The 26,868-nt window shown below is 48.0% G+C and overlaps 1 protein-coding gene across 7 annotated transcripts in view; it reads right to left on the minus strand.

Annotated features, from left to right (window-relative positions):
• Positions 1-17,488, minus strand: part of LOC149355101 (uncharacterized) — a 74,466-nt gene extending 56,978 nt beyond the window's left edge. For all 7 annotated transcript variants that reach the window (XR_016291434.1, XR_016291433.1, XM_089583613.1 and 4 more), the window contains exons 1-2: positions 17,313-17,488; positions 15,495-15,623 (exon numbers count right to left, since the gene is read on the minus strand). Coding sequence is in view for 5 of the 7 variants with exons in the window: in XM_089583613.1 (XP_089439739.1) it covers positions 15,495-15,623; positions 17,313-17,357 (174 nt within the window). In the remaining 2 variants the exon portion in view is untranslated. The remainder of the gene's footprint in view (positions 1-15,494; positions 15,624-17,312) is intronic.
• Positions 17,489-26,868: the final 9,380 nt, after the last annotated feature.

A 26,868-nucleotide genomic window follows, 5' to 3' on the forward strand; every position in this document is an offset into this window, starting at 1 on the left:
GCCATTTGGTGCATATCGTGCGAGGAGCAAGCTTGAAAATAAAGGAAAACACAGGGAAGCAACAAGCAGGACGCCGCTATCAATAGCCTTACCGACATGAACAACTACATGTAAAAGAAACACGAAAAAACACAAAGGCAAGAAAAGGCTACTGCTGCCTGCTGAAGCGTCCAGTAGCGTCTAACATCGAATTTTATTGCTTGACGTGGAGACCGCCAACCGCTCTTTTAGTTGTGCACTGCGTTTCACTCACTGAATTTCACTCATCGAAATTGCTTGCGACAGCTATAGGGTCTTGGCACTTAGTGCCCGTAGTTGCTGGCAGAATGCGGTGACTCACTGAAGTAGTACGGTAGGCTAGTCGGACTGAACTACAATTTTCGTTGCACTTCGGATGGTTATGTGATGCAAAGATCTCTTGAGACAATGCATTCAGATTTTAAGTGGGACGTGTTTTCTAATCATCGAATGGCATAAATTTAAACCAGACGAAATGCGTGCTTATCGTGGATTGAAAAAAAAAACGACGTAGCTCTACGCAGCTGTCATGTTCTGAAGAAAATTCAGTGATGGAGGACACCTCATATCTTTTATCACACTTTATGAATGGCTCAGGCTAATATGAAGCTCACGATATGAACGATAGTCGGACTATCGCCCCTGACCATCGACATGTTTTACCTGCATACTTTATTGCGGGTGTTTCCGGAAGCACTCACGAAAATTCTTAATATAGTGCATTGGAAGAGAGAGAAAAAGTTATTAGGAAGGAACAGCAAGCTGTGGCGGACACCATTTACTTCACAAATCATTACATTTGGGTGGGTAACTAATATTTTCATTTTTTAACATAGCACATACTGCTGGCTAGTGCCAATGGCGAGTTCGTAGCATGAGACAATTTAGGAAAGCTTGTCAATTAATCTGCATAAAAACTGGGCACTTGAACCCCGCAGAAAGCTGAGCAGAAACTTAATATCCACATTTGACGTGCTGCTATGCTTACAGCAGCCAATTGAAACTGCCTTCGCTATTTGCCCCGCGCTATGCACTAGCTTCGTCGCTTGGCGCAAGAGAAACGATAGTCATCGCAAACTACATGGCCGTCGTGTTACAGCAAGCGTACGTCTCAAAGAACGTAGGTTGATCAAATTGGGGGTCGCACGCATTGCAGCACGTCAAGAGCGGTCGTTATATTAGCACCGAATTTCCAGCGCACCTCGCGCGCTCAGGTTCGTTTTTGAGCGGAGAAAAGCGAGGGATATCCGCACGCCGCAAACTTTGGAGAACGACTTTCCTCGTTTCAAAAACTGATGTGGCATCCACTTGTCAGTGGCTATCAGCTGACCGTTGGTACTAATCACCAGATTGCAATAATCAAAAGGTTATTTATTATATTTGCGTTTTATTGCGAAAGCAACACTGCTCGAGGTTTCCGCTCTTGGCCATCGTCCCGGAGAATCCACCATTGACCTTAAGCGTGACCTATGTGTGACGTCATACCAGCTGTGGAAAAGCGGGGCCCCAACTCGGCTCGTTGCGATCGTCCCAGCGAAAAGTGGCGTTAAGCGCCTCACCAAGCAAGGTGACATGTACAGATTCACAGTACAGAGATGTCTCCTACCAAACTAAAAGGTGCTGAACAAGTGTAAGTAAAACAACACCCTTGCTCCACTTCGCAGGAACAGCACCCTCGTTTACGATGAGCAGAACTTGAAACTGCAGATGGCATCGCCCATTCCACATGCCACTACAATAAACTTTTCAGTCGTGCGCGCTCTGTCGCGCTTAAAGATATTCTACAGCTGCAATTTTCAGACCTGCACGCTCGGATGCACATAAACAAAGCAAGCTCTACACAAAAAAATTGCAGCTAGCCTCTAAGAGTTCAGAAATCGAACTGCTACTATTGGGCCTCCTTGTTCCATCGCCTCGTGCATAGATGTATCAGCAAGTCACGATCATCCTGGTATTGAGATGAGCTGGTGTTGACTTGTTAGTGATACGAACCAACTGGCAGTGTATTTGATTGTCTCCGTAATGGGGACAGAAAGGGCATCCGCGCAGCGCTTTTACGTCGTTCGCGTCCTGGGTGGCCATACATTTTTGAAGTAGCGCTGGGCTTACGGCAGTTGCGTCTATGATATAGCTAAGTCTACTACTGTGGCTGTGTCTCTACTGTCGTAGCCGGTACTCTTTCAATTACTCGGAATGGAAATGACGACTAAGGGAGTGGACTGGCCAAAAAAAAAGCTTCTTTTTCTCTCTCGCCCTCTATTGCTACTGGATAGCTGAATGACAACGCTGAAAGCGCGGCCATTAGCTTGTTTTCTTGTATGAAACTTGCGACGGGAGCAAAACACGGGAGTTGAAGAACGGAAGGCAGAAAATGTGCGTCACGGCGGAATAACCAATCCATACCTTGCCTCGTTAACGTGAGATGGGAATTCGCCGTTTAGTTGCAGCATTTAGTGCGCTCGAATGGCGCCGTAATGTCCACGAGGCAAATATATCAGACCGTTCCCGGATAGCAGTTTCACGAGTTGAAAGCCACCCTGGGATAGAAAAAAAAATTAAACTCATATGTAGACATGTCTACGGTCAGATACGGCGTCCTGATAACTGAGAAGATGGCACTACAGGGCCCACGGATCGCAGATGTATAAACGAACAAAACTGCCCGTGCATCCAGAAGCAAGAGCGCTAGTTCTCATGCGATAACACCCAAGAATTGATCTTCTTGGAGACCCGCTTATGGGCTTCAGAAAAGCGGACGCCGCAGGCTTCCGGGTGACAGTAATGCGGGCTCTGTAATTTCGGTTAAGGTCGGGGGAACGCCAGCCTCATCGCCGCTCCAGGCACGAGAGTTCAAGCCGTCGAGGAAGCCATCTCAGCGCTTGAAGACACAGCACTCGCCGCTGGAATTTCGATCGCAGCGCGGCTTATAAGAATAGCAGGAACGGAATTGTGTTGCCATTTGCCAACATTTGGAAGGTACGCCATTGATCCTCAACTTTCGGAGTGCCAGAATATGATTTGAATAAATAAATAGCAGCGCAAGGAGACAAGGACAAGAAGAGACAACAAGGACGGCGCTGAACTTCCAACTTTTATTTCCAACGAATCGTGCGAACATATATGCACTCTGAACAATCCGGCGTCATCGTCAGTGCATGCGCAGATATGTCAGCTGCTATGTTCGGTGGGATTTCGCCTTCCTCTGGCCATGGTATACGGGTTGTCAAGGTCTTGAGGTCAGAATGGCGTCGGCAAGCTCGCCTGTACCGTGACCTCCTGAGTGCCCAGGTCTGTAGCAGGACACAGGCCTCCTCGCACCAACGTGAGCTGCGGAACTTCCACGTCCTGGCTGACCAAACAACGAAGTTCCTCTGGCAACAAGTGCTGAGACGACTTAGAGCCAAGCCTGCCCAGAGCTCGGCTGCCCCACCCTGCAATGTGCACATCGTAGGTGACGTTACCTTGCCAGCCTATGTGGAACGTGTTCTTTCCCTCGGACCAAAGTTTGCTGTGCCGCCTAGGGAATCTCGGCTAGAGCAACTATCTTTGGTTCGTCAGGTGTCTCGGTATACCCAGGCGGAGGCAGGTGCTCGGTTTGTCTCGCAAGGGGTTGATGTCCTACAGCGGTGCAAGAACCCGGTTCCCTCTCTGCCTGTCAGAAGAGTGGCCGCCTTTTTACGTGATCACTCGCTTCGTCCCCTTCTGGCCGATAAGGAGGGTGGATTCACTGTTATGCCTAGCACAGTTTTTAAAACAAAATCCAGGGATGCTATTTCGTCAGTCTTCAACAACTATCCTAAGGTGTCCTTGATTAAAGTCAAGACTCGCGCAAAGAAACTCTGCGAACGGTTAAACCTTTCACAGCTTGTAAAGGCGATCGATAACAGCAAGAAAAACTTCTTAAATGTATTCTTTAGCGTGAAAACCCATAAGTTAGAAATGCCACTAAGGACCATTGTCTCTGAAGCTGGAACATGGCAGCATTCTGTCGCAGGTTTTTTGCAACGACAACTTAAGCTTTTACCTGTGGACGATCCGTTTCTGGTCAAGAACTCTAACCAGGTTTTAGAATTCTTCTCCCATAAACATGACAAGGGCCGCCAAGCCTTCTCAGTTGACATTAAAGACCTTTTTTATTCTTTACCTCCCAAGTTAATCCTTGAATGCGTTGAGCACTCTATTGACAAATTTGGCTGCATTGCCTTCCAGAACGCTGCTGGAGTTCCAGTCCGAGGTTTTTTAGAGCTTTTAACATTTTATTTACAGTCAACCTACATCCAGTTTGAAGGGACACCGCACCTGCAAAAGCAGGGCGTATGCATCGGGTCTTGCATTGCCCCAACCCTCAGTGACCTTGTACTTGCTCATTTAGACCGTCTTTTAATCTCATCCTTCAAAGACCAAAACGTCCGCAGGGTCTTTAGGTTTGTTGATGATTATTTAGTTGTTGATTGTGACGCGCAGCCAATTGAACGTGCTGCTAGAGAGATATTGGGCACCTTTGGAACAGTGATGAGGCCTCTTGACCTAACCCACGGACTCCCAGTGAACGGCCAAATTAGATTTTTAGATATTAGGCTTCACTTTAAAGATGATGGTGTCTGCTGGGTGTCTGCTGGTGTCTGCTTTAAAGATGATGATGGTGTCTGCTTTAAAGATGATGGTGTAAACCGCTTCTGCCTTTCAACTCTGCGCACTCAAAGCTCGTTAAGCGAGCCATCGCCACCTCCTGCTTTAAAAACGCCCTTAGCAAAAGTTGCCCGCATCTCACCGCAGAAGCGTTCAACCATCAAGCCGATAGGCTGAGCAGTGCCGGGTATCCGCAGCACCTTCTCATTTCGGTTGCTGAAGGCCTACTCAACAAGTTACGCACTGACGTGAGTAAGTGTAACGCCCACGCGCAGCGTAGGCATAAGGTAGCTGTGATACCTTACATTCACAAGCTGTCACACAATCTGAAAAAGGTAGCGCAGCGGTACGACGTGCAAGTCGTCTTCTCTGCTCCTCACAAGCTGTCAAAGCTGTGCAAGATGACAGATCCCGAGACAGCGAAGCAAAAGAACTGTGGGAAGAAGCATCGGCGGCCCTTTGTTGAATGCGCAGAAGGCGTGGTATACGAAATTCCTTTAATCTGTGGCAAAACTTATGTCGGCCAAACTGGGAGATGCGTGAATGACAGGTTGAGGGAACATGCCAAAAATGTAGATAATGCCCTTAAAGGAAAAGATTTTGAAGGACTTCTGGTCGCCCACTGTCTTACGTGTGAAGAATGTTCCCCAGACCTTGCTAGCACCGTCCTTAGAAAAAAGAATAATCAACGTGTAACGCGGGAAATCATTGAATCAGAGTTGATTTATAATCGGGGAGAAGTATGTGTTAGCTCCGCTTATATCACTCTTTCTGATAAAGAGCTGACATATCTGCGCATGCACTGACGATGACGCCGGATTGTTCAGAGTGCATATATGTTCGCACGATTCGTTGGAAATAAAAGTTGGAAGTTCAGCGCCGTCCTTGTTGTCTCTTCTTGTCCTTGTCTCCTTGCGCTGCTATTTATTTATTCAAGTCATGTACCAACACGCCCAATTTTCCGCGTTAATCAGAATATGATCGTTAGCTTCAAACGCCTGGGTGCTTCGCGCGGCGGATCTAAAATTGCTCCTGGAGGCTTGGGACGCTCAGACTTAAAAAATATTGCTCTTGTCCAGCATGGTAGAAGGCTCACAGCGACTCTGGCAGTCAGGGTAAGCTCGAGGAACTCTGCCTGCTTCATGCATTCACCTCATGCAGTACACCCTGTCGCAGTGGTTGCATTCTGATGGAGAGGAAGTGCAAGCACTTGCGTGTGCCAAGGACTCTGAACAGGAACAAAACGCCAGCCTGTCAAAATTACCTACAAGCCTATCACTACATCATCGATCACATCCCGAGCTTAGCTGTAAAACGGGAAAAACACAAATCACACAAGTTTACTGCGGGTTACTGAGAGCAGCGTGCACCGAATCTTGCCGTCAGCTCGATAACGATGAAGAAAGAGTTCTTGGAATGTAGGAACACCGCTGGTAAGGCGTATTCTCTTACCTGATGGCAATCGCAGAGCAGCCGCCGGATAACATGCAGGCCAGGCTGCCATGCACGCGTCGAAGGCACGAGCTCACCCGCTCTCTGAGATGCGATGCGCGCGGCTCCAGAGCATGCGCTGTTATCGTAAAACCAGCTCGCGGGACAAGGTGGCGGAGAGAGAGACAGAAAAAAAAGCGCGAATTATCAGACTAATGAAAATAATTAAAGAGCCTGGAGTGTGAAACCAGAGCAAATAACACGAAGCCTGATGGTGATCAGGCCCCATTTGAGGCTGTTGTTAGATATGACAAAAAAAAATTCGGCGAGCACATCCGTCAGCTAGCCGAGAAATCCCGCGAAAAATCTGCGGCAATGGCGGGAGAACTATTGCACTTTTGCAATGTATGGTTCAGCGAGGCGCACAGCAGAGCAGTCTGCAACCATTCTGAGAGATGAGTTCTTTTTATGTCATACCGTGCATTTTAGAGTTATTCTAATGATGAACTACTGAAGGCAGCGTAATCCTCATGTATTTTTTCTTTAGAGGCAGAACGGGTGCAATGGGGACAAAAATCTGGAAAGGAAAGGTACTAGCAGTGTTTGTTTGAAATAATAATGCGTGGGTGTTGCTCGAAAAAACAAATTCTCAAAATATACGGTTTAGTTAATTAATGAGCACTTCTGATTGCTGCCTAACTCTACGCGCGTTTTTTTTCTCCAGGTCTGGGCTAACACGCTACTCATTACTAATTAAAAAAATGAGTTTCTCGAGCATGTGCGGGTGCGCATTGTGCATCTTTCCCCTGCGCGTCCAATAAACGTCATTTGATGTCCAGCGTCAGAACAGTCGGTGTCTTTTAGTGGTCCCTTGTGTTTTTTAGCACTAGTTATCATGTCTGCACCAGTTAATACATAGTGTGCCACCGAAAGAAGAGTCAGAGGGACAGGATAGTGCTTGTCCTGCCCCCTGTCTCTTGTCCTGTATGTGGCACGGTATATATATTCTTATAAATTAATTTCAATATCTATTCTTTCCAGTCTAGTAAAGGAAATGGTGCTCGTACGAAACCATTATGAATCGATTAGCTCTGCATCAGGCTTTATTGCCCACAAATTTCATACCTTCGACCATATACAGGCATGGTCATACATTCATTCTTTGTGTATACTGCGAGGGATTTGAACGACCTTCCCGAAGCCATTCCTCGTACCTCAATCTTATAAAGCTTAATAGAAAACAGGACAGCCATGGCAAGATACCAACTAGCGCTTTTATATTTGTGATAGTTAACATAGTTGTTAATCTATGTTTTGCCATTGCATACCGATATGCTGCCATATGGGAGGTCTAGCAGGAAGCACAATAGACAGAATTTTTGAATGCTCCCTCATGACACACAAATAGCTACTTGGCTTTGCTTTTCTATTTCGCTTACGTTTAGCTACATGGCTTCGCCTCTATTTCCGAGCATGTTTAGGTACTTGGTTTTGTCCTCTTTATCTCGAGCAAATTTAGGTGCTTGGCTTAGCCGTTCTGTTTCGAACTCGTTGGGCCACTGGGCTTCTTCACTTTACGGACCAGCTTCACCGCTAGGGGTGCGGTCTTACACGTTCAGCTTGGATATCAACATGCTTCTGACGTTCCCGTCGGAATGGAGAATATCCACTTCCGCCGGCATGGCCAATCTACCAGCATCCCAAGGCACACAGTTTTCCAGTACACCCATCATGGACTTTTCTGCGAATCTCGTCCACCCAGCATTCAACTCCGCAGCTGCGTTTCTTGAGGAAAGCAAATGGTGCAGCAACTGCCCCACAGACCTCTTGCATTGCCCAGGGGGCGCTGCGAAAATGGTGCTAAAGAGCGCCCTCTGCCTCGGCTGGGTAGTACCGGGCTCTGGCGTCTGCTTCGGAAAGCACGTTGGCAATATGGACCCGCGACGTTCGCTTGTGCTGCGCCATGGCCTACAGCGAATATCGGGCGCCGAAGATTTTTTCAGGGCTGGCACGCTGTGTAAAGGGAAGAAATTATGCAACGCCAAGTACGTGCACTCTGTTCAAGAAATAAGCGGCGAAGTTTCAAAGCGGTGTCATTCGCAAGGGAAGAGTCCCGTACGAAGTTGAACTTCAGATAAGGTCTGCACGCTTCGAGATTCAAGCGCACCAACGCGATGAAATACTTGCAATAGATGAATTCGTAGCAGTTCTAAACATACATGTATACGGGACTGCTCGAGCGCACGACGGTACACGCCGCGCCAGCAGCGGTCTTTCAGCATATGCCACGAAACGGTGGGCCTCCTGCAGTCTTTCTTGACTGCAGCTCGCTAAACAAGTAGTCATGCCTGCGTTGTAGTAGCCGCCATCTGTTCCTTCAGCAAATGCTAACATGATGCAATGCATATATGAGCTCGCAGCCGAATAACGCGGCAGTGCGAGCTCATGCGCTGCGCGCTTGATGTCGTTTTCTTGATGTAGCTTTTCATCCTTAAAACGACATCGCTCGAACACGTTCGCTGTTATCAGTGATGCCGCGCTGCCACATACGTGCTGGTTTGAGGTCGACAATGTGCACATTTCACTCTCGACGCTGGGCTGCTCGTGGTGCGTAGCGAATTCGCACCTAATCAACCCGCCCATTTGTGGTCATTTGCACGCACCTGGCCACCTCACCACGTTGCACCAGTAGAATTGTCTTAATTGTCGCAGTGGCCGGGTCTCTGGTCCTGAATCACCAGCCATGCCTGCTGATTTGTCGATTTGCCTTAATAGTGATTATCTGAAGCGAGATGTTGACATATGACATATGAATTATACCATGTATTTTTTTTGCGCTCTTTGCTGTGTTGTGCATTCCCTTGATATGATCTCTGAATTATGCCGTTCGTTTCTCACTTTTTGCTGCTTGCTCTGTTGTGCGCGCATTCCCTACTGTTTGGCGATTGTCATGGTACACTTTTTGCTGCTTAGCTGCTTGCTTGGTCCAACTGCATATATGTAGGGATCTACTAGACAAGTTTTGTTGTAGAATGCATAAATTCTCATTCTACGCCTGCATATGCGGCTGCTCGCTACATATACATTTTTTGAGAGAGGTAAGCGCCAAAAGAAGACGAGCACTTTGTTGTAGAATGCATAAATTCTCATTCTACGCCTGCATATGCGGCTGCTCGCTACATATACATTTTTTGAGAGAGGTAAGCGCCAAAAGAAGACGAGCACGAGGAGGATGAGGCCGGCTGTAGACTGCGGGGAAGATTGTAGGTATATATGCGGGATGACTGGCCGAATTGTTTTTCTCGTTACCCACAAAGTGGCGACTGCATATACAGATGTTCGGCACTGCATCCCACGGTTTGACGTCTTGACTGCATGTGCAAAAAGAACGAATTTCAGCAACGCGGATAACCAAACATCAAGGCAGGCGAAGCAGCCAGCACAACGCGAAGGTTCGCTTACTCAGTGCGTCGAACTACAGCTATCCAGCGCGCCCGGCGCTCCGCTTCGTGAGACCTTGAAGGAAAACGGTGGAATTTGATATTGGGACTCGGACCTTCTTGCTCGTGGCAGCCCACGACGCAGCAGTAACGACGGTGACGCTTTTCGAGACTGAGCAAGGTCTCTCGGCGTCGCCGATTCCTTCTGCCTGCGTTTCGTGCTGAGGCACACGGAGCGTCGGTTTTCTAAATACTACGCCACGGCCAGGCCGCGGCGTGGTTGGTCACAAGTGACGAGCCTTATCGCACTCACAACAGTGCAGAAAAACGTGCGAATCGACGCAAAACGCAGGCTAGAAAGGTGCGCCGCCACAGCCAGGGCTCACTACTGACCGAACCTGGTACTACCCAGCCAACTTCTCCTTGCCGCCACCAGGCGCCGCCACGTTACCTGAAACTCCAGCGCAAGCGCAGCCACAGCTGGCGTTGCGATGACAGGCTGGAAAGGCAGAGAACGGCGCCGCCGCAAGGAAAGGGGTGGGAGGGGGGCGTTGTCAGGAAGGTAGAAATGGAAGAAGAAAAAGAAACAGTCGCCGTTGTTTGCCAAGGCTTCGGCGGAGCCTTCTTCTGTGGCATCTCTTTCTCCGTTTCCCCTTGCCCTCCATGCTTTGTTTTCTCTCATAGTACGATTCTGCGTCTTTAGAAAGCTTCACGGCTGACTCGACTGACGTTCTCAGCACTGGAATGGCCCAAGTTCTTCTCCGTGCAATCACATTAAACTTATGCGTAGTTGGCAAAGCTAACCTGGGGAATAACGTGAACGGAGGCTTCGAGTAAACAGGGAATCAAGAATTTTTGAAACTTGTTTAGGACAACCGCACGTAGCGGGTCATACAGAAAAGCCCTGAGGCTTTGGAATACCGCAGCTCTAAGCAAGGTGCCTCCAAATGACAGTTTGCTCATATGGGAACATAGTAACACTGGGCCCCGCCCGCCACGGTGGTTCAGTGGTTAGCACACTTCGCTATTGAGTTGGAGCACCCGGAATCGATCCTGACCCCGGCTGCCGGATTTCGATTGATGCAAAAGGAGCCCATGCGCTTTCACTCTTTCCGGCCGACAAAGGAGTGAAAGCCGGCCGTTTGTTTTAAGGAAAGGAACGGTGTAGTAACTGTCGCTTCAGGGTGAACACCGCAACATCAAAAGGATTTCGGCTCGTGTATGGCTTATATAAAGCTAATACAGCTTTCGCCATGTAAAATCACCACATAGGAAGTTTACGCATGGGTGTAAAAGAGATGTAGACATTTCATCTACAAAAAGAGATGCTAAAAGGCTATATGATACACCAAAATACTCCTCTTTAAAGACCTATAGCTCCCGTTTGTAGGCCATAAAAGTAAATCACACGTGCAATAAATTGTCCTGGTGGCTTTTATAAAATCAGTAAATGCTTCCAAGGCTTGTACGCGTGGATTTGACTGTAGCAGTCTGTGATTAGTTTTGATCGATGCTACTGGGGGTTCCTGCATCTTTGTAGAACCTTGAAAGCTACAAGTGGATGAGAATACTTGAAACCTGCAATGTGGTATATAGTCTCGCACATCGGTGTGTGTGCTTGACGGGTGCTTAAAGCATACCCTTCTGGTATGATACTGTATCTTGTTTCCCCTGTTGTGGGATCTGTGATGGGGCCCGTCCTTTCAGTGTCTGATCCTATTATTATCTAAAAGTGCCAGGTGATTGCACAGCGAACATGTTGCAGACTGAATGCAGTTCAGAAATGGGTGAAGATCATCAAGGTCCGAGTTAAGTAATCACGGTTCCCCTATGTATACTGAACAATAAATTAAACATTAATAACATTAGTTTAAATCTGAAAATTGGTGTTAAGGGCCGAAGTATCCTTTGAGGAATATAAAATGCTTGTTGAGGTTGTATACCAGCACCCATACTTGGCCGGACCATCTACTGAGCTTACACCATTTATCACTGCTCCTTGAAAGCGGCAGATTTTGGAGGGGATCGCCATCAGACTCAATGAGCGCAGGATGGCTGTCAAGTTGCCCTTTTGTTGGCACGGGGCTTATGGAAAGATAATGCCTCAGAGCTTCTGTGAAGCAGGCTGCTTAGCCCTGGAAAATTGGTTGGTCACTGGATTGTATTTATGAGTGGTTGTTCATGAGATTGCAGAGTAACAGGGAGAGACTTACGGGCTAGCGTAGGGGACGGCATATTGCACCTCATAGGCAGTATTGCCATCACAGGTTTTGCTTCCAATCTGTTGGTTCGTTATGACTTGAGTCAGACGTTTTTTAAGACCAATGTCCAGTCATCTCATGTACCACTTTCCGAACTGCTGTATACTCTTGTAACCAATCAGGTGACTGCAAATGTATATCTTGAAATGAAATTTGCATACTGCTGCACTTTACTGAGCTCACAACCGTAGGGCATGACAGTGGTTGCATTTTGACATGGCGTGCATGTAGCAAACATTGAAAAGGTTGTGTGGAGTGGAAAGAATTACAAAAAAAGGCTGGATGGATGATGCGTGAACCCCATGAATGTGGTTCAGCTTGAAAGCATTGAATTGCAAAATCTCTGCTGCTTGTTGCGGGCAGCCAGTTCTGTTACAGCCCTATGCAAAGCTACAACTAATATCCCATACACAATAATTACAGACACAATATTACAGCTTAGTCTACACAAAGGGAAGGTGCGCCAGTCAAAAGCGTGGTATCTTTCTTCATTCAATTCATTCATTTTGAACTGAATTTCTGTGCGTGGTGAGCGTCCTCGTGATGCTACCATGTGCACGGCTGAGCTTTGTTGCAGGAAGACTAGATGCGCGATGCAATTCTCGGTGCTGCTGGCCTTGGTGAGTCTGCACTGTCTCTGTAATGACGCAGCTTCGAACCAGTAGGGACAGCACGTAGGCAGGTTCAAAATGGCTGCTGATGAACAGCTTGGTTCTTAGAAGCTCAAATTTTATGAGGTCGCAGGGTCTCTAACATGACACCCTGATAACTCGCTGCCTTGCACACTTCTTAAGCAGCGCTCATGCCGCAGCAATTCATGAAGTCACCTGAAGCTTTGGTACGGTAAACTCCACATAGCACCACAAAAAGATATTGGCGTTACTTCATGGTTGATTCCGTTATTTACGAATGTTTTTTTCATACTGCACTTGCTTTTTATCATTTCTTGATTATTGTATTGGATGTCTAATGCCAGCAAGAGCTGGAGTCTTCATTTCTGAGAACTGGGAAAAATCACTGCTATGGTATCTCCTTCGAGGAACTAAGGATTAGGCGGTGGGTTTTGCAGTGTAAACGTTTTTCTGAAAAGTACCAGCCGCTCTATTCTCAGCAATCCTGCAGATGAAAAGCATACTACGTTGATTTCGACACACAGGCAAGGGTAAGAAATCCATGATATTTCCCAGACTTGTTTTGCATGTTAGTGTGCAGCCAGATCTTCTATAGGCCAAACTAAGTCAGGAGTTCAGTTGATGAATCAACGTCGTTCAACCAGTGTAGCAAATACACACGAAAGTGATCATTTAGTTCGCTATCTCAGTGCACCAGTTACTAAATCTCACATTACACAGGTACTTCAAGTGTAATCGGGAATCGTTGCGATATTAGATCACTGAAGCGTATGTGCAAAAATGATCAAAAATAAACAAAAAACCGAGTCGCGAGCGCCAACATGACGGGCCATGCATGCGATCCAAGCATGTGCGAGCTGGTTAATATTATGTAAAGAACAAACATGCAGTGCACAGTTTTCATTTGCGTGAAGTCGCTCAGGAAACCAACACTCGACCACCAGATTTGTTTCAGAGCTAACAGTGTCTATTGTTTTGTTCAGTGCACCTTGGTGAATACATGCTTGGTGCCTCGTTCCTGAGGCATCTCAACCGGGCGTGGACACGAGGAAGGAGAACCGAATACACGAGAGTGCCCTCGTCTCCTCACTTGTATCTCTAATTTTCTGCTGCTTAAGATGCCTCAAATGTCTCCCGACCACCTATGCCCTTAGCCGCGTTTTTTTCTCTGACAAGCCTAAGAAGCACCCAATTCATTTTCTTTTTTTTTGAGGAGCTGAACAACTGTTTGGTGTCCCAGACCCTTTTGCTCACCGTATAAAGAATGCCAGTTTAGACTGTCTTCTCTAACCTGCTAACGGGTTTTGCACAGTGGAAATGACTGAGCGGGTCACAACCGAGATCTGCTACGCGGAACAACACGAGGAAGAGCACAAGGCCGGGTGACCACGTTGGATGTGTGCGGCTTAGCGGGACATCTGTTCCAAGACGCGGAGGAGGTTATTCCAAAGTCTTTGTCTCGGATTGAGTTCCCATACTGTATGCAGCAACGGAAGGGCTCTTTGTTCTGTCTACTCGTGGCAGCCTCAAGGCCCCAAGGCGGGGAGCATATCACTCACGAGTCTGACTCCTCCCTAGGGTGTGTCATAAATGAGGAGGGAGGGGCCGTGGGAATTTTAGCGTCACGGCCACCCAATCATTAAACTACCCATGCATCTCCAGTAAGGCAATGAGTATCCCCCTTTTTAAAGAGCCAGGTCTAGAGACAAGTCACAGCGGAAAATTTCCTGTTGTCACGGCTGATATTATAGCATACTATTTTAACGCGATAGCGTTAAGGCCCCGTTCTCTTGAAAGTCCAATGTCGGCGTAGTCGGCGTGCACTTTGTGAGCGAAAAATCATGAGCATTGCTTTTGCACGCGGTGCTCACGGAGTAGGGACTGCACGTAGGCAGGTTTAAATTGGCTCCTGATGAACAGTTTGGCGCTTACAAGCTCCAATTTTATGAGCTTCCAGGGTCTCCAACATGACACCCTGATAACTCTCTACCTTGCACATTTCTGAAGCGCACGGAGCCAAGTAGGAGACAGGTGAGCTACTAGCTCAAATGACCTTCAAGTATAACTCTTGTGTGGGCTAGTTGGCATATATAAAAGAAGGTGGCGCGACAGACGAAGACAGACTGCAGACAGCGCACTGGATAGTCAGCAAACTGCCAACCATGGAAGGTGGTAATTAAATGATTGGCCGCTCGGAAAGAGCAACCTGGACGCATAAGCCCCACCTCTGTGAGCACCTGCCTTCGCAAGGCGGTGATCTCTACCCAAGGCGAGGTACGAAGACTTCTAGAGAATGGCCGTCTATATATATGGGGACAAAAACAATACGCTGTCACGTCATGTTCATAAATTGTTCATGCTCATAAACTGCATTTGGAGTCTCTTGTAACAACATAATCAGTCTTGTGACAGCAGACAAATTAGCAATAAGACAAAATATGTCTTACGACAGGCTAACAGTGCATGTGTTTTCGGCCCGGCTCCGTCATACTTTTTAACTGTGAGCGACTGAACCATAAACGTAGACTTTATTGTCCAGTCAAACCAATCTGTACACATATGAAAGAAGTAATAATGATCAACTTCCCTCTCTCGACGGAAGTCCTGTCACGATGGTATGGTCAGTGATTCAGACCGAGACTCCGTCCAACGACACTCTAGACTCCGTCCAACGACACTCTAACTATACTCCGAAAACGGGATAGCAGCGAATGGATCGTCCATGCAGGCAGGGGCATTTTCGGCGATCCAGTGATTTATTATATTTAGCACTATAGCTTCAATGTCGTTATCAGTTTAAATGTGATAAAACAATGCAAACAGGTCTGCGTGGCAGCAATACAACAGACAAAAATTTTGGAATATTGCACACATTTATATGCAAAAAAAACTAAATCTAGATAGTATACTCATAAGCGTGAGATCGCGACACGGCTAGAGGAGAACATAAAATGCACTAAATTCTAAGAATTCAGTCCACTGCTCCTCTCTGCCTCTTAATGACCTCCTGAAAACAGCCCTCTCGACGAGTTCTTGTTTGCACAGGTCGGAACAGGGCGTGCTCTCGGAGTGCTCCTGCCTACTTGTGGTGGCATGTGCTGGTCACGCAGGAAGTCGCTGTTCGCGGCCCCCGGGCAGCGTCGGTCGTCCTCCGGGCAGAGGTTGCATGCCAGCAGTGTGCGCAGGGAAGGTTGTAGTGTCCCGGGCACGACCTGCGAGCATGTTCCAGGGCCAGTATTCAAGAACCAGTCAAATCTTATGTTCTGCTGTCTTGAAAATAAATCACGACTGGCGTAAAACAAGTTGCGTAATTTTCGCCATGGTTCTGACCTATATATGGCCGCATAATGTCCAGGCCAACAGCAGACACCCTAGGTGCGACCGCTCCAGGTAGCCCGGCAGTGAGACGTCCGCTGAAGTCGAGTGGAGGGGCGGGTGCCGTGCGATGGCTTCTTAAATACCCGCGAATCGCCGACAGCGCGCTCGCAACAGCCGCACAGCCACCAACCCGCACCTCAGCCCCGGCAGCCAGACACCACGTGTGGGTGATTAAGCACGGAGATGGGGGAAAAAAAGGAAACGAAAGCAAAACTAAACGAACCAAAAAAGAAAGGAAGGCTATAAGTAAGTAAAAAGCTATATGCATGGGCGACTAAGTCGACCATGATTCAGCACTTCCGAGCGCGTGCAGGCCTGCTACCAACAGAAACTATATGCAATAGTTTCCCTCTACTGACTGCTCTGTTTTTCCTCATCTCTGCGCGGGCCGCTTTAAAAGCGAATGCGCAACAGAAGACGGACAAAACACCAAACTGAAAGCGGGCTGAGATATTGTTAATAACTATTAGCTACGGCGTCACATGAGGCGTCGCCATCTCAATTTGCTGTAATAACTAGATTTACCGACAAATAAAACAGAAGGAGAAGAGGTAAGTGAACGAAACATGTGTTGCATCATTTTTGTCCTTAGAAAATGAGAAAAAAAACGGTTAAAAGAGAAAGAAAAATCGGGTCAGCCGTACTATGTCTCTTGCTATATGGAACGCTGCGGGAACTCTTGCGCAACAGCAGACCACCTCATAAGCGGGAAGGATATCGGAAACATTAAATAATTGATTGAAAAATAAATTACGCACGGAGAGGTAGAAAAGAAAAAAAAAGCCTTTATGCACTCTTTTTCGTGAAAAAAGGCACCAGAGATAGGCAGTGCCATCTCTGTCACAGTCCAGCAAGCAAAACACAAGTGGGAAATTCAAAATACAAAACTGCTACAGGAAGTAACCACCAGAACAAAGTTGTTCCTCTTGGTACAAACAAACCACAGGAGAGCGCGGAGAGGGCGCACTGTGCTTCTTTCTACTTTTTTTATTTTTGATATTTTTGAATTTTTTTATTTTTGTTTCATTTCTCATTCTTTTTTATTTTTATTTTCTTAATTTTATTTATGAAACCCATGCATTCACTCGATGCGCCTTTATTCATGCCGAAACCATGAGCTTTCGTGGCGGAGCGGTAGCGGCTCCACTTCAAATGCCAAAGCCCCTACTTCGATTCCCAGCCTCGACAGTTTTTTTTTTAACTAGTGACGCCAAAACGCGAACACATTAGCTAACATTGCTTGGTCACGACAGTATGAGGCAGCAGAGGCTTTCGCCTTAAAATGATATGAATGACAGACAGTTTAGGTCACCGGTATTGCTAGCAAAACCCGCGAACTTCTGCCAGAAGCTGCCAGAAGACTGCGGATTTCTATCGTGCATACGCGGTCTTAAGGATGACATTTACGTTGTTCTGTAGGTGGATAACCGCAGGAGCTGTTGGAGACTGGATGGTGAGATCCCATGGCGTAATAGTCCTTGCCAGAATTTGCGAGGCTAAGAACGATGTTATCTATGACTGACCGGTTGTGGGGGCAGAAATCCTATTGTTTCAAGCCCATTGTTCATTCCTCCATCGTTGATGCCTCAAGGCTGTTGTGGCTCGTCTCGTGCTTGCTCCGAGCAGGACAAATGGCAGTGAGCTCTTGTGGAATTCTCAGGGCAAGTGCACCCATCAAACTTGATGCCACACTTTGGCGGGAGTGGTGGCAGCCAGTTCCATGGTGAGTTTCATGAAAATCCACCTTCAAAAAGCAATAAAAGACCAAAATGTGAGGCAGAGCACCTGCCGCCGCGCGCTGGCTTGTAGTCCAGTTTTCCTTTGCTTCTAGAGAGGATTCCGCTGTGCGAACAAGGATAGTGTAAAGGGGAAGCTGCCTTTGGCTGTCTGCGAGACCCTGTGGCCATCATTCGTAATCGACGTACGCCAGCAAGCACGGAGGCACCATTAATGGTAGACAGTCAATTCCTAGTCTCAGTTAGGAAGTCTGGCAAAACTGTTTGCATATGCCGACCCTTTAGGGATAGGGCTTTGCACCTTTTAAGTAAGGAAGAAACGTAAGAAGGATTAGTTTCCATCAATTAGAAAATACTTCCACAGACTTTTCGGTGGTAATGAAACAAAAACCATTTCAGCTTTGTCGAGCGTATCAAAAGTGAGCACTGAAGTGCCTTACGCTCGAGTGAACGCACCAGTTTTCGGGATCCTGCTCGCTGCTCCAGAAGGAGGCTCGTCGTTTGGGCAAATGGTGCAGAGTTGACAGCCACGGCAGGATTCGCTGGAGGGCGCGCCTGCTCTGCGGAGGCCTGCATAGGAGCCCGAGTTTATTAGGATAGGTTTAAAAAAATCCACGCATTCGCCTTCCCCACCCCAATTGTTATAACATATTCTCATTCAGTTCTCATAACCCAACCCTCATGTTTGACCAGGTAAGACCAGGCTAGTCTCGCAGTAGCCGCAACAGAGAACCGGTTCTGTACCGCACCCCCTTCGGCAATTTGATATATGTTCCCATGAAGCCTATAGGCCACGCTAGGAGCCTGCATCCTCCAGAAGAAGCACCCGCAATACTCTTCTCCCCCGTACTCCCGCACTCCGCTATCTCGGCAGCTGCCCTTCTTCCCAACATCCCCTGCCACCCACCACCCCACCCAACCACCACCAATTTTCGCCCTCCATACAATGTGCCCGCCACTCGCCCACTACACATTATGACCCAGTAGCGCCCACTGTCACCAACTCTCCAAGGTCTATCCTCCACATGGCCTTCACTCTCAAGAAGACTACGCAGTGCAAAGTGAAAAGGTGACGGCGAAATCAAACTTAAAGATGCAATGAAAAAGTCAGCTGGCCTCCAGAATTACATTCGGGACGACGTGCGAGGCCTGTGGAAGCTTGTGGATCACATTCAATGCCACGTGCGCGGACTGAATGGAATTAAGGTGAACTCAACCACCTACTCTGCAATGATAGACAATCTCTTGAATGCCCTACCTGCCAGCATCGTCGTTGAATAAGATAAACAGCTAGCCAATACTCCAGACTTGTCACGTTAGGTTAGCGACGCTGAGGACGGTGAGGCTATATCTGTCACAGGCCCTACAGACGGTGAGCTGCAACAACTTCTGAATTTTTTCATAGTCGAAGTTAAAAGCAGGGAAAAAGCGGAGCTGGCAGAAATAGAGAGAACAAGCGAGGCAGACAGGACAGCGAAAGGAAACAGTTGTCTCTCCCGCCGGGGTCTGCTGTACTGGACGCAACTTCACAAGTAAGGAACCAGCGCTTTTCCTGCGGCTCACTTACAAAGCTGCGGATTGCGACATTGAAGTAAACCGTGAACAAAAATTGCAAAGGCTTAAAAGTGACAACCGCTGCTTCCGATGTACCTTGAGAGAACGTCGTTCGAAAGATTGCCGCTTAAAGAGTGGCAATAAAACCATGAAAGGAAAAAACCAAATAGCAACCTGTAGACTAGGATCAGGGCAACTTGCATAGATAAAATTCACTACCATCGCCATCATGAAACAGGAGCAGCTTGCAAATAGGCAACTAAAAAGTCATGCCAGAAGAGGAGCCAGTGTGCAACTTGAAGGCAGCGATAATTTCAGATAATTGTGAAACACTTTTCATCAATGCGTGCTTGTGTAGCAATGTCTTGCACCTAGGCAAGCATCAAGAGGGAGGGAGCCACAAGGTGGAAATGAAAAAAGGCGGGCCTGAATATGGGCACATATATATGGACCATGCGCACGTAACTAAAGCAGCCCGCGCGATCAGCATGGGATGGTGGCAGTGAGAGTGGAGGCGGCAATGTCTTGCGGCCCACCGCAGTGGGATTTATACCCTAGTCACACGGGCTGTCTAACCGCAGCTAAGCATAACCACGGTTACTGAACTTAACTGTGGTTATCTCGAATCGCGGTTCGCCACTTTCACATGGCTCGCCACCATTCTGGATTATGGTGCAACGAACGAGCCGTGATCCGGAACAAAGCGACAGTTATAAATATCTTGCAACGCAGTGTCTAGACTACCATCCGTCGGCACCGTCAGGTCACAAGCAGTCTGTGCCAGGGCAACATCTCTACAGTGCATCCTATGGCTCTAGTGTCAGAAAACCATGCAGAACTTTCTTGTTCGTGTCAATAAGCCCTAGGATAAGGGAATAAAAAAACTGAATCCTCCCTGAGGATTGCTGACCTGTACCAAGTTGCTGGTAGGAGTAATAACTGCGATGCAAGTTAGCTTTATGTTCAGAGCCTTGTAGCAGCTGCCGCCGTTGCAGCACGGCTGACCCGATCCCCTTGCATGCCAGCTCTGCTGCTAAGGCGTAACAGAAATGGATCCTAGCCCTTTCTTTTAATATAAGACAATAAGGCTGTCATTAAGACAGTGCCATGAGTAAACCATTTACTATAGCGCTGGTTAATGCAAAAGCACAGACCACTGTGTGGCTTCGATGCTAAACAAATTAGGCCTAGCAACGACTACGGAGTAGCACACAAGAGCGCCGTCATCCGCCGCGCTCGCGGGCGGCACTATTGGGGTAAGCTCACGGAATACAGTGCTGCGAGCATTGCGAACTTTCCGCCTATTTTAACGATGCGGCAGGAACTGGACCTTTTTTCGACATAACAGCAGTAGGATGCGTAGCTTGAGCTCCGCCGTCGGACGATTTTCGAAGGCTGCATAACTGACTGATTGACTGAAAAACATTATTTATTAAAAATATGTACAGGGAACGTTTGGTTTAGTTTGGTTAATGGGGTTTAACATCCCAAAGCGACTGAGGCTATGAGAGACGCCGTAGTGGAGGGCTCCGGAAATTTCGACCACCTGGGGTTCTTTAACGTGCACTGACATCGCACAGTACACGGGCCTCTAGAATTTCTCCTCCAAAGAAATTCAGCCGCCGCGGCCGGGATCGAACCCGCGTCTTTCGGGCCAGCAGCCGAGCACCATAGCCACTGAGCCACTGCGGCGGCGTGTACAGGGAACGAGTGCAGCGGTCCTTAAAGGGCCATCCCTTATAAACGCTAGGTGGGCTGCTCATTACAGGAGCCCATTGGCTGTAGCTGCTGCTTGGGCGTGCCAGACCAGGGCCTTTTGGCTCGCCAGGTCAGAGCAGCCGAGCAGGGCCGCCTCCCAGTCCTCCCAGGTAGGGTTGGGGATAGGGGGAAGGTGCGGGGTTGATTGGCATAGGGGGAAGGTGCGGGGTTGATTGGCACGCCCACACTATGTGGTAAAGGTCCGAAGACTTTTCCCTACAGTGCGGGCACTCGTCTGTGCATGCAGGGTCGAAAAGTTTGATGACTGCCGGGCACAGCAGTGTTTTAGTACAAAGGCAAAGGAGTAAGCATTCCTCCACCTTCGTGAGGCCCTTGCAGGGCTTAGGAATGATTGCATGGCCAAATTGGTAATATTGGATGATTTCCTTGAAGGTAAAAGCTAGATTAGGGTCGCAGTCTGCATCGGGGGGAGGCGAGGGCTATGCCTGGAGAGAGTGCATGGGCAGCGGCGTTGGCTACTTCGTTGCCCTCAAGACCAGTGTGCGCGGGAGTTCATACTACTGTGCGAGACGCGGGAGCCCCGAGATAATTGCTATTCTGAAGTATTCGGTATGCCAAATAGAGAATAAAGTCCCTGCGATGTTCCTGCAGGCCCCTCGCGAGACGGTAAAGATGACCCGTGAGTCCTGATTGGCGGCGGCGAGCGCGATTGCCACCTCTTCCGCATGAGTAATGTCTTGTGCTTTGAACGCAAAGGTTGTTCACTGCGGTGTTTTCGTGGACGACTGCGGCCGTGTACCAACTCCATGGTGTGGGCCGGTGGTGTCTGCGTAAAATACTCAGTGTTTGTTTCCACAGTAGCGTGCCAAGGCTCTCGCCCATGCAAAGCACCAGCCACTATGGTCGTCTTGTGTCATGTTGGCTGGAAGAGACAGTACGTGCAGGGCGTATCTCCAGATTTCGAGAACGCGCATGCGCTCTTCCGTCAGTGTTGGATGTTGAAGTCGGGCAAGCAGGCGGTCACCCGACAGCGTCTTTAAGAATTTTGTGTAGTGGTTTGTCAAGTGTGCTTCTCAGAGCTCCACGAGGGTGTTGACCATCCCCAGACCCAGGAGGCACTGGTTGGACATGGTGACCGGGAGGTCAAGAGCGCGCTTGTAAATCTTACAGAGAACCACCTCAAGCGCTTCCTCGTCACATTTGTGAAGGTAGAGGTAAAAACTCGAGTGCAAGACTCAACTGGTTACAAATGCGCGCACCAGCTGCAAGGCATCTTTGCAGCATAACCCACCTGTCCCATCTGTGACCCACCTGTGACCCACCTGGTCCCCCACCTTGTGCAATTTGGCCAGTGTTGTGTTGACACAGCGGTGTTAATTGATAAAGAGACCCAGTACTCTGATCTCAGCATGTTCTCAGATGGGTCCGCTCGCTAGGGACAGTTTGATTTTGGTAGCGCACCTCGGCGAGCGTCGAATGTGCACAAATTCCGATCTGGCCGGGGAGCATTCAAGGCCGCAGCGGCGGGCGTAAGCGTCCACAGTGTCTGCCGCTTGCTGCAGGTTGGCTTCAATGTCTCCTACCAATCCATGCTTAGCCCAGATGGTGATATCGTCGGCATAGAGCGCGTGCTGCATGCCTTCGACACAGCTGGAACTTTCATCATTTGCAAATTGGAATAGTAAGGGTGAAATGACCGCGCCCTGCGGGGTAACTCTAGTACCTAATTGGTAGGGGTTGTTTTTTTCATCTTGTATCTGGATATATGATTCCCGGGCGGAGAAGAATGGAGTTACCCCGCGCCCTGCGGGGTAACTCTAGTACCTAATTGGTAGGGGTTGTGTTCTTCATATTGTATCTGGATATACGATTCCCGGGCGGAGAGGAATGGTCTAACATTTTGAAACGTGTGGTGTCCACAGTTGGTTTGAGAGCAGTGCGTCAAAATGATGTCTGTTACATTGTCGAAAGCCCCCTTCAAATCAAGGGCGAGTACCACCTTGTCATTAAGGGTGTATTCGACGGGATTCAGAATTTCGCGGTCTAATTGAAGCAGGACATCCTGCAAGGACCGGTGCGGACGGAACTTTAACATGGTGTCAGTGGTGGTCCAGTCATTTCAAGTTCTGGAGCAATTTCTGGAGCAGAAAAATATCCATTCTGGAGCACATCTGTATCAGAACGATAACCCTGGAGCAACATGGGAACAGCATGAACGGAATAAAGGAGTCATAAAGAGTTTGTTCCTAACGAGATAAGGTTCAGCCATGCGTAGCTAGGAAAAAAACAATCACAAAAACAGAGAAAATGTTTTATTAATGCTCACACTGCCTTGCACGCAAGTTGAACCAAGCGTGCTTGACTAAAAGTCCAGAGAACACGTTTACTAGAATCATTCTTTTTTCATGTTGGCTCTACAGTTAAATGTGGTCATAACGAAATTTTTAAAAAGTCTGAGATTTTTCTTTACATCCAGGTTTCCGTTACATGTAGGTTTCGCGAAGTGAGTCAAAAGGACACTGCAGAACGGGAACCGAAATAAGAAATAAAAGTAGGTGCAATCACCTTGAAAACATTTACACAAAGCAGTGTTACTCGAAAGTCATAAATGTGGAGAAACTTTTTGCGATCACGCTGATAGTGTGACTGCAGCAGCAGCTGCCGCCACCTCCGCCGCGACCCGCGCAAGGCGGGGGCACCGCACCCGAGCTGGAGAGGAACGCGTGCGGCCGTGCCGCTGCCGTAGACCAACCGCGGAGGTTCTTCCCCGCTGCTTCCTCGCTGTAGCCTTAGGAAACGGACTCCTCACCTTGCGTCGCCGGCGATCTCCGCCGTCCCCGCTCCTGACACGCCAAAGTTATTGGCACCGGAATCATGCGAGCAACTACGAGGCAGTGATGGCCACGCACTGCTCGGGTCTTTTCTTTTTTGCTATGCCCTATCATCTTTCGCTGCTTTTGAGCATGAACAGTTGTAACGCCACGTGGTATGACGTTCAAAAAGAGAAAGAGCCGGAGATGCGCCAACTGCAGCGGCTCGATGCGATCAGTGTTCCTCTCATGTCAGTTCGTGCTTTATCGTCACGGAACTTTAGTGTGGTTCTAACAAATTTTGAGTGGCTCAGCACTAACAGATAGAGGGCGTAGCCAGTTCGCTACATCAAGGTCAACTCTCGCAACACCTTTACTACATGAAGGTCTGAAATACACGCACTTCAATGGGGGCGGCGATGGTCTTTATGACTAGGCTTCTCCGGACGCTCCCTGCTCAGTTTTTTTCCCTACAGGAGCCGGCTTCAAAGAATGTGAAGTAACAGCCTCTCCCGAGTTCTTTCCTTCCTCCATAAAAACTGGCTGCAAAATTCTACCACAAGGCAGCCCACCAACGTCCTTGGTTGCCAACTGCGAAAACGTTTTAGTAGGTTGTCGACCGAAATCCTGAATGGCTGTAAATATAGTTGCTTTCCCGCGACCGTGTCTTCTTTCTGGAGCAGCTAAGGCGCAATATTGATCAATTTGCCACTTTTGGAGCAGACTGGTGCAGCAAAATGTAAATGTATCAAAATGGAGCAAATGGAGCAGCTGGAGCACCACTGATGGTGTCTGCTAATATATTTTGGATTTCCAAAAACTTGGACAGCCTGTCTCGCACCATAGTATCCATCAGCTTTCCCGTACAAGACGTGAGGGAGATGCGGCAGAGGTTGTCCGTGTTTATGGCTTTGCCGGCTTTAGGAATAAAACGCCGTCAGACGGCTCTATACACACTGCCAATTTTAATACGTTGCTCTTTAAACATGATTTAGTGCGAAAAAAGTACGATCTTGAAGCGGCCCAGCTCGTGCGCTTTTCGCACTCGGAAGCCTATGAGCACTTTCCGTCAAAAGACGCCGCCATATTCTCGGTTAACGACCAAACTAAGGTAACCAAGCTCGGTTCGCGATGACCGAGGTTAGAGACATAACCTTGGTCAGGTCTGCCGCGTGAGCAGCAGTAACCACAATTAGCAACAACCTTAATACCAAGGTTACCTTACAATAGCGGTTACCTTAACCAAGGTTAAGTGCGCCCGTGTGACAAGGGTATTGAACTGGCCAGCAGAGCTAAAGATATTATGCATGCTGCGGCTCAGACTACCAATCAGAAGCCTGGAATTTTCTCAAAAGAAAGGATGGTTCAGTTTGCTTTATCAAATTTAATGTCCTAAAGCGACTCAGGCTATGATAGACGATGCAGTAGACGACTCCAGATAATTTCGGAAGCCTGGGGTTCAATGATGCGCACTCATTTTGAATTAGTGGCACCCGCTTACTCGAGTTGACCTGAAATACAGCTGCAGGTCTCCTCTAAGGTTGCTATGGTGTTAACGACGTACAAATGCAAATGCACCTCGGTCTCTTCCAGCCTCTGAGGCTGCCTGAAGCCAGGCCAGCATGCATATCAACACTCTGAAGCAGGTCTGCACTCATGCAGAAACCACATGAGAAACACATGAGGAACACACGAGAAACACAATCAATACACCACTCTTTTAGGCCAATGCAAGCAAGTCTGCTGCAAAATTTCACGCACCTCTGCAGAGGCAGAAAGCGGTTCAACAACGCTCTATGCCAGCTTCCCCCCGACCACACTCAAAGCTCTTTAAATTGTTCAACTAGCCTCGTTCATGCAAGTAAGTGATAAACATACATAAGAGGGTATTGGCATCACATATTAATCACATGGTCTGCCAACAGTTGTATACTGCCTCCTACTGCTCCTGGAAAATTATGCAAAACATTTCTCGCATGGCTGCAGTAAGCCACTCTAACCCTCATTCAGCTCATGGGCAAGAAAAAAATTTCTGGTTACATTTTGAAGTATTGCTCAAGAGAGGCTGCACCTCATTTAGCAATCCAATTGAACAAAATGCAAAAATTGCCCTAAGACTGGAAGAGACATCTAACGTGATGCAAATTTTTGAGGAAGGTGATGTCCACACATGGACTAATATCGTTAACTTTCACTTGCTGCAAGATGCTCGAACACTTCATGTACTCGAACCTGGGAAAGCACTTCAAGGAAAATATCTCTTTTACCCCCACTCAGCATGGTTTTCACTTCAGTTTATCATGCGCAACACAACTAAATGAACTCGGATGGGAACCAGCACTACACCACAAGCTACAACTCTGGGCATAGATGCATCAAGATCAGGTGAGCAATAACAGCGGCTGGTTGGCAGTTCATTGTACACAAAACCACAAGAGACTGATCACTGAAACACCAAGCCATATTTGTGCGTCCTCATGCTTTAGCTATCACCCCAGCGTGGGTTTGTGCACAAAGATTTCAGGAGCCTAGAGAAGAAATGCTGAGATAGTTCTAACTCGTCGCTCCCGTTGAGCAATACATAGCATTTAGCGCCTAGATAAGTTTATTAAAAATATGCCTCCCAAGATAACAAACTAATTTGGACATGACATATCTGCAACCAGTTTAAAAATTGTCAACAAGTACTACATGCACTTATTTGCACAATCCTCTTCTGAAAATATTGCCACCCATGGGCACTCTAAAAGATTCTCGTGCACATGCTACTAGAAGTGCCTGAAGGCTTTGTACTTTTGCCACTTTTATTCCTCGTGTTGTAAAGGCCAGTGTCAATGGCGCCATTAGGTGTCACAATGGAGCACTGTGGAACAGACTGGGGAAGACAACGAGGTGGTGTGGAGGAAGAAGGACTGGGAGCAGGAAGTGGTTGTGCATGGTGCTTGGTGTGAGTAGGGAGGACTGTGTGAGTAGGGAGGACCACCACACCCATCCTTATCGATCCGTGAAGCTCGCATTCCTAGCCGAATGCAGTTTAATCTCCTACATACACCAGCCAAAATTTATACCGGTACACTTCCACACCTCAGTGCCCAAACTGTCCACACACACATGCAGACATAGAACACTGCCTTACACAGTGCCACGCAGCCTTCCAGTCCCCCGCCTATGCTTTCCCCCCACCCCTACCGTGGCCCATCTGGCTCACCTCCCTGGATCTGAGGCTGCAACGTGCACTCGTCGCCTTGGCCCAGGACGTA

Source organism: Amblyomma mixtum, chromosome 3 (assembly GCF_055824585.1).
Source record: "Amblyomma mixtum isolate Tamu chromosome 3, ASM5582458v1, whole genome shotgun sequence".
NCBI lineage: Eukaryota > Metazoa > Arthropoda > Arachnida > Ixodida > Ixodidae > Amblyomma > Amblyomma mixtum.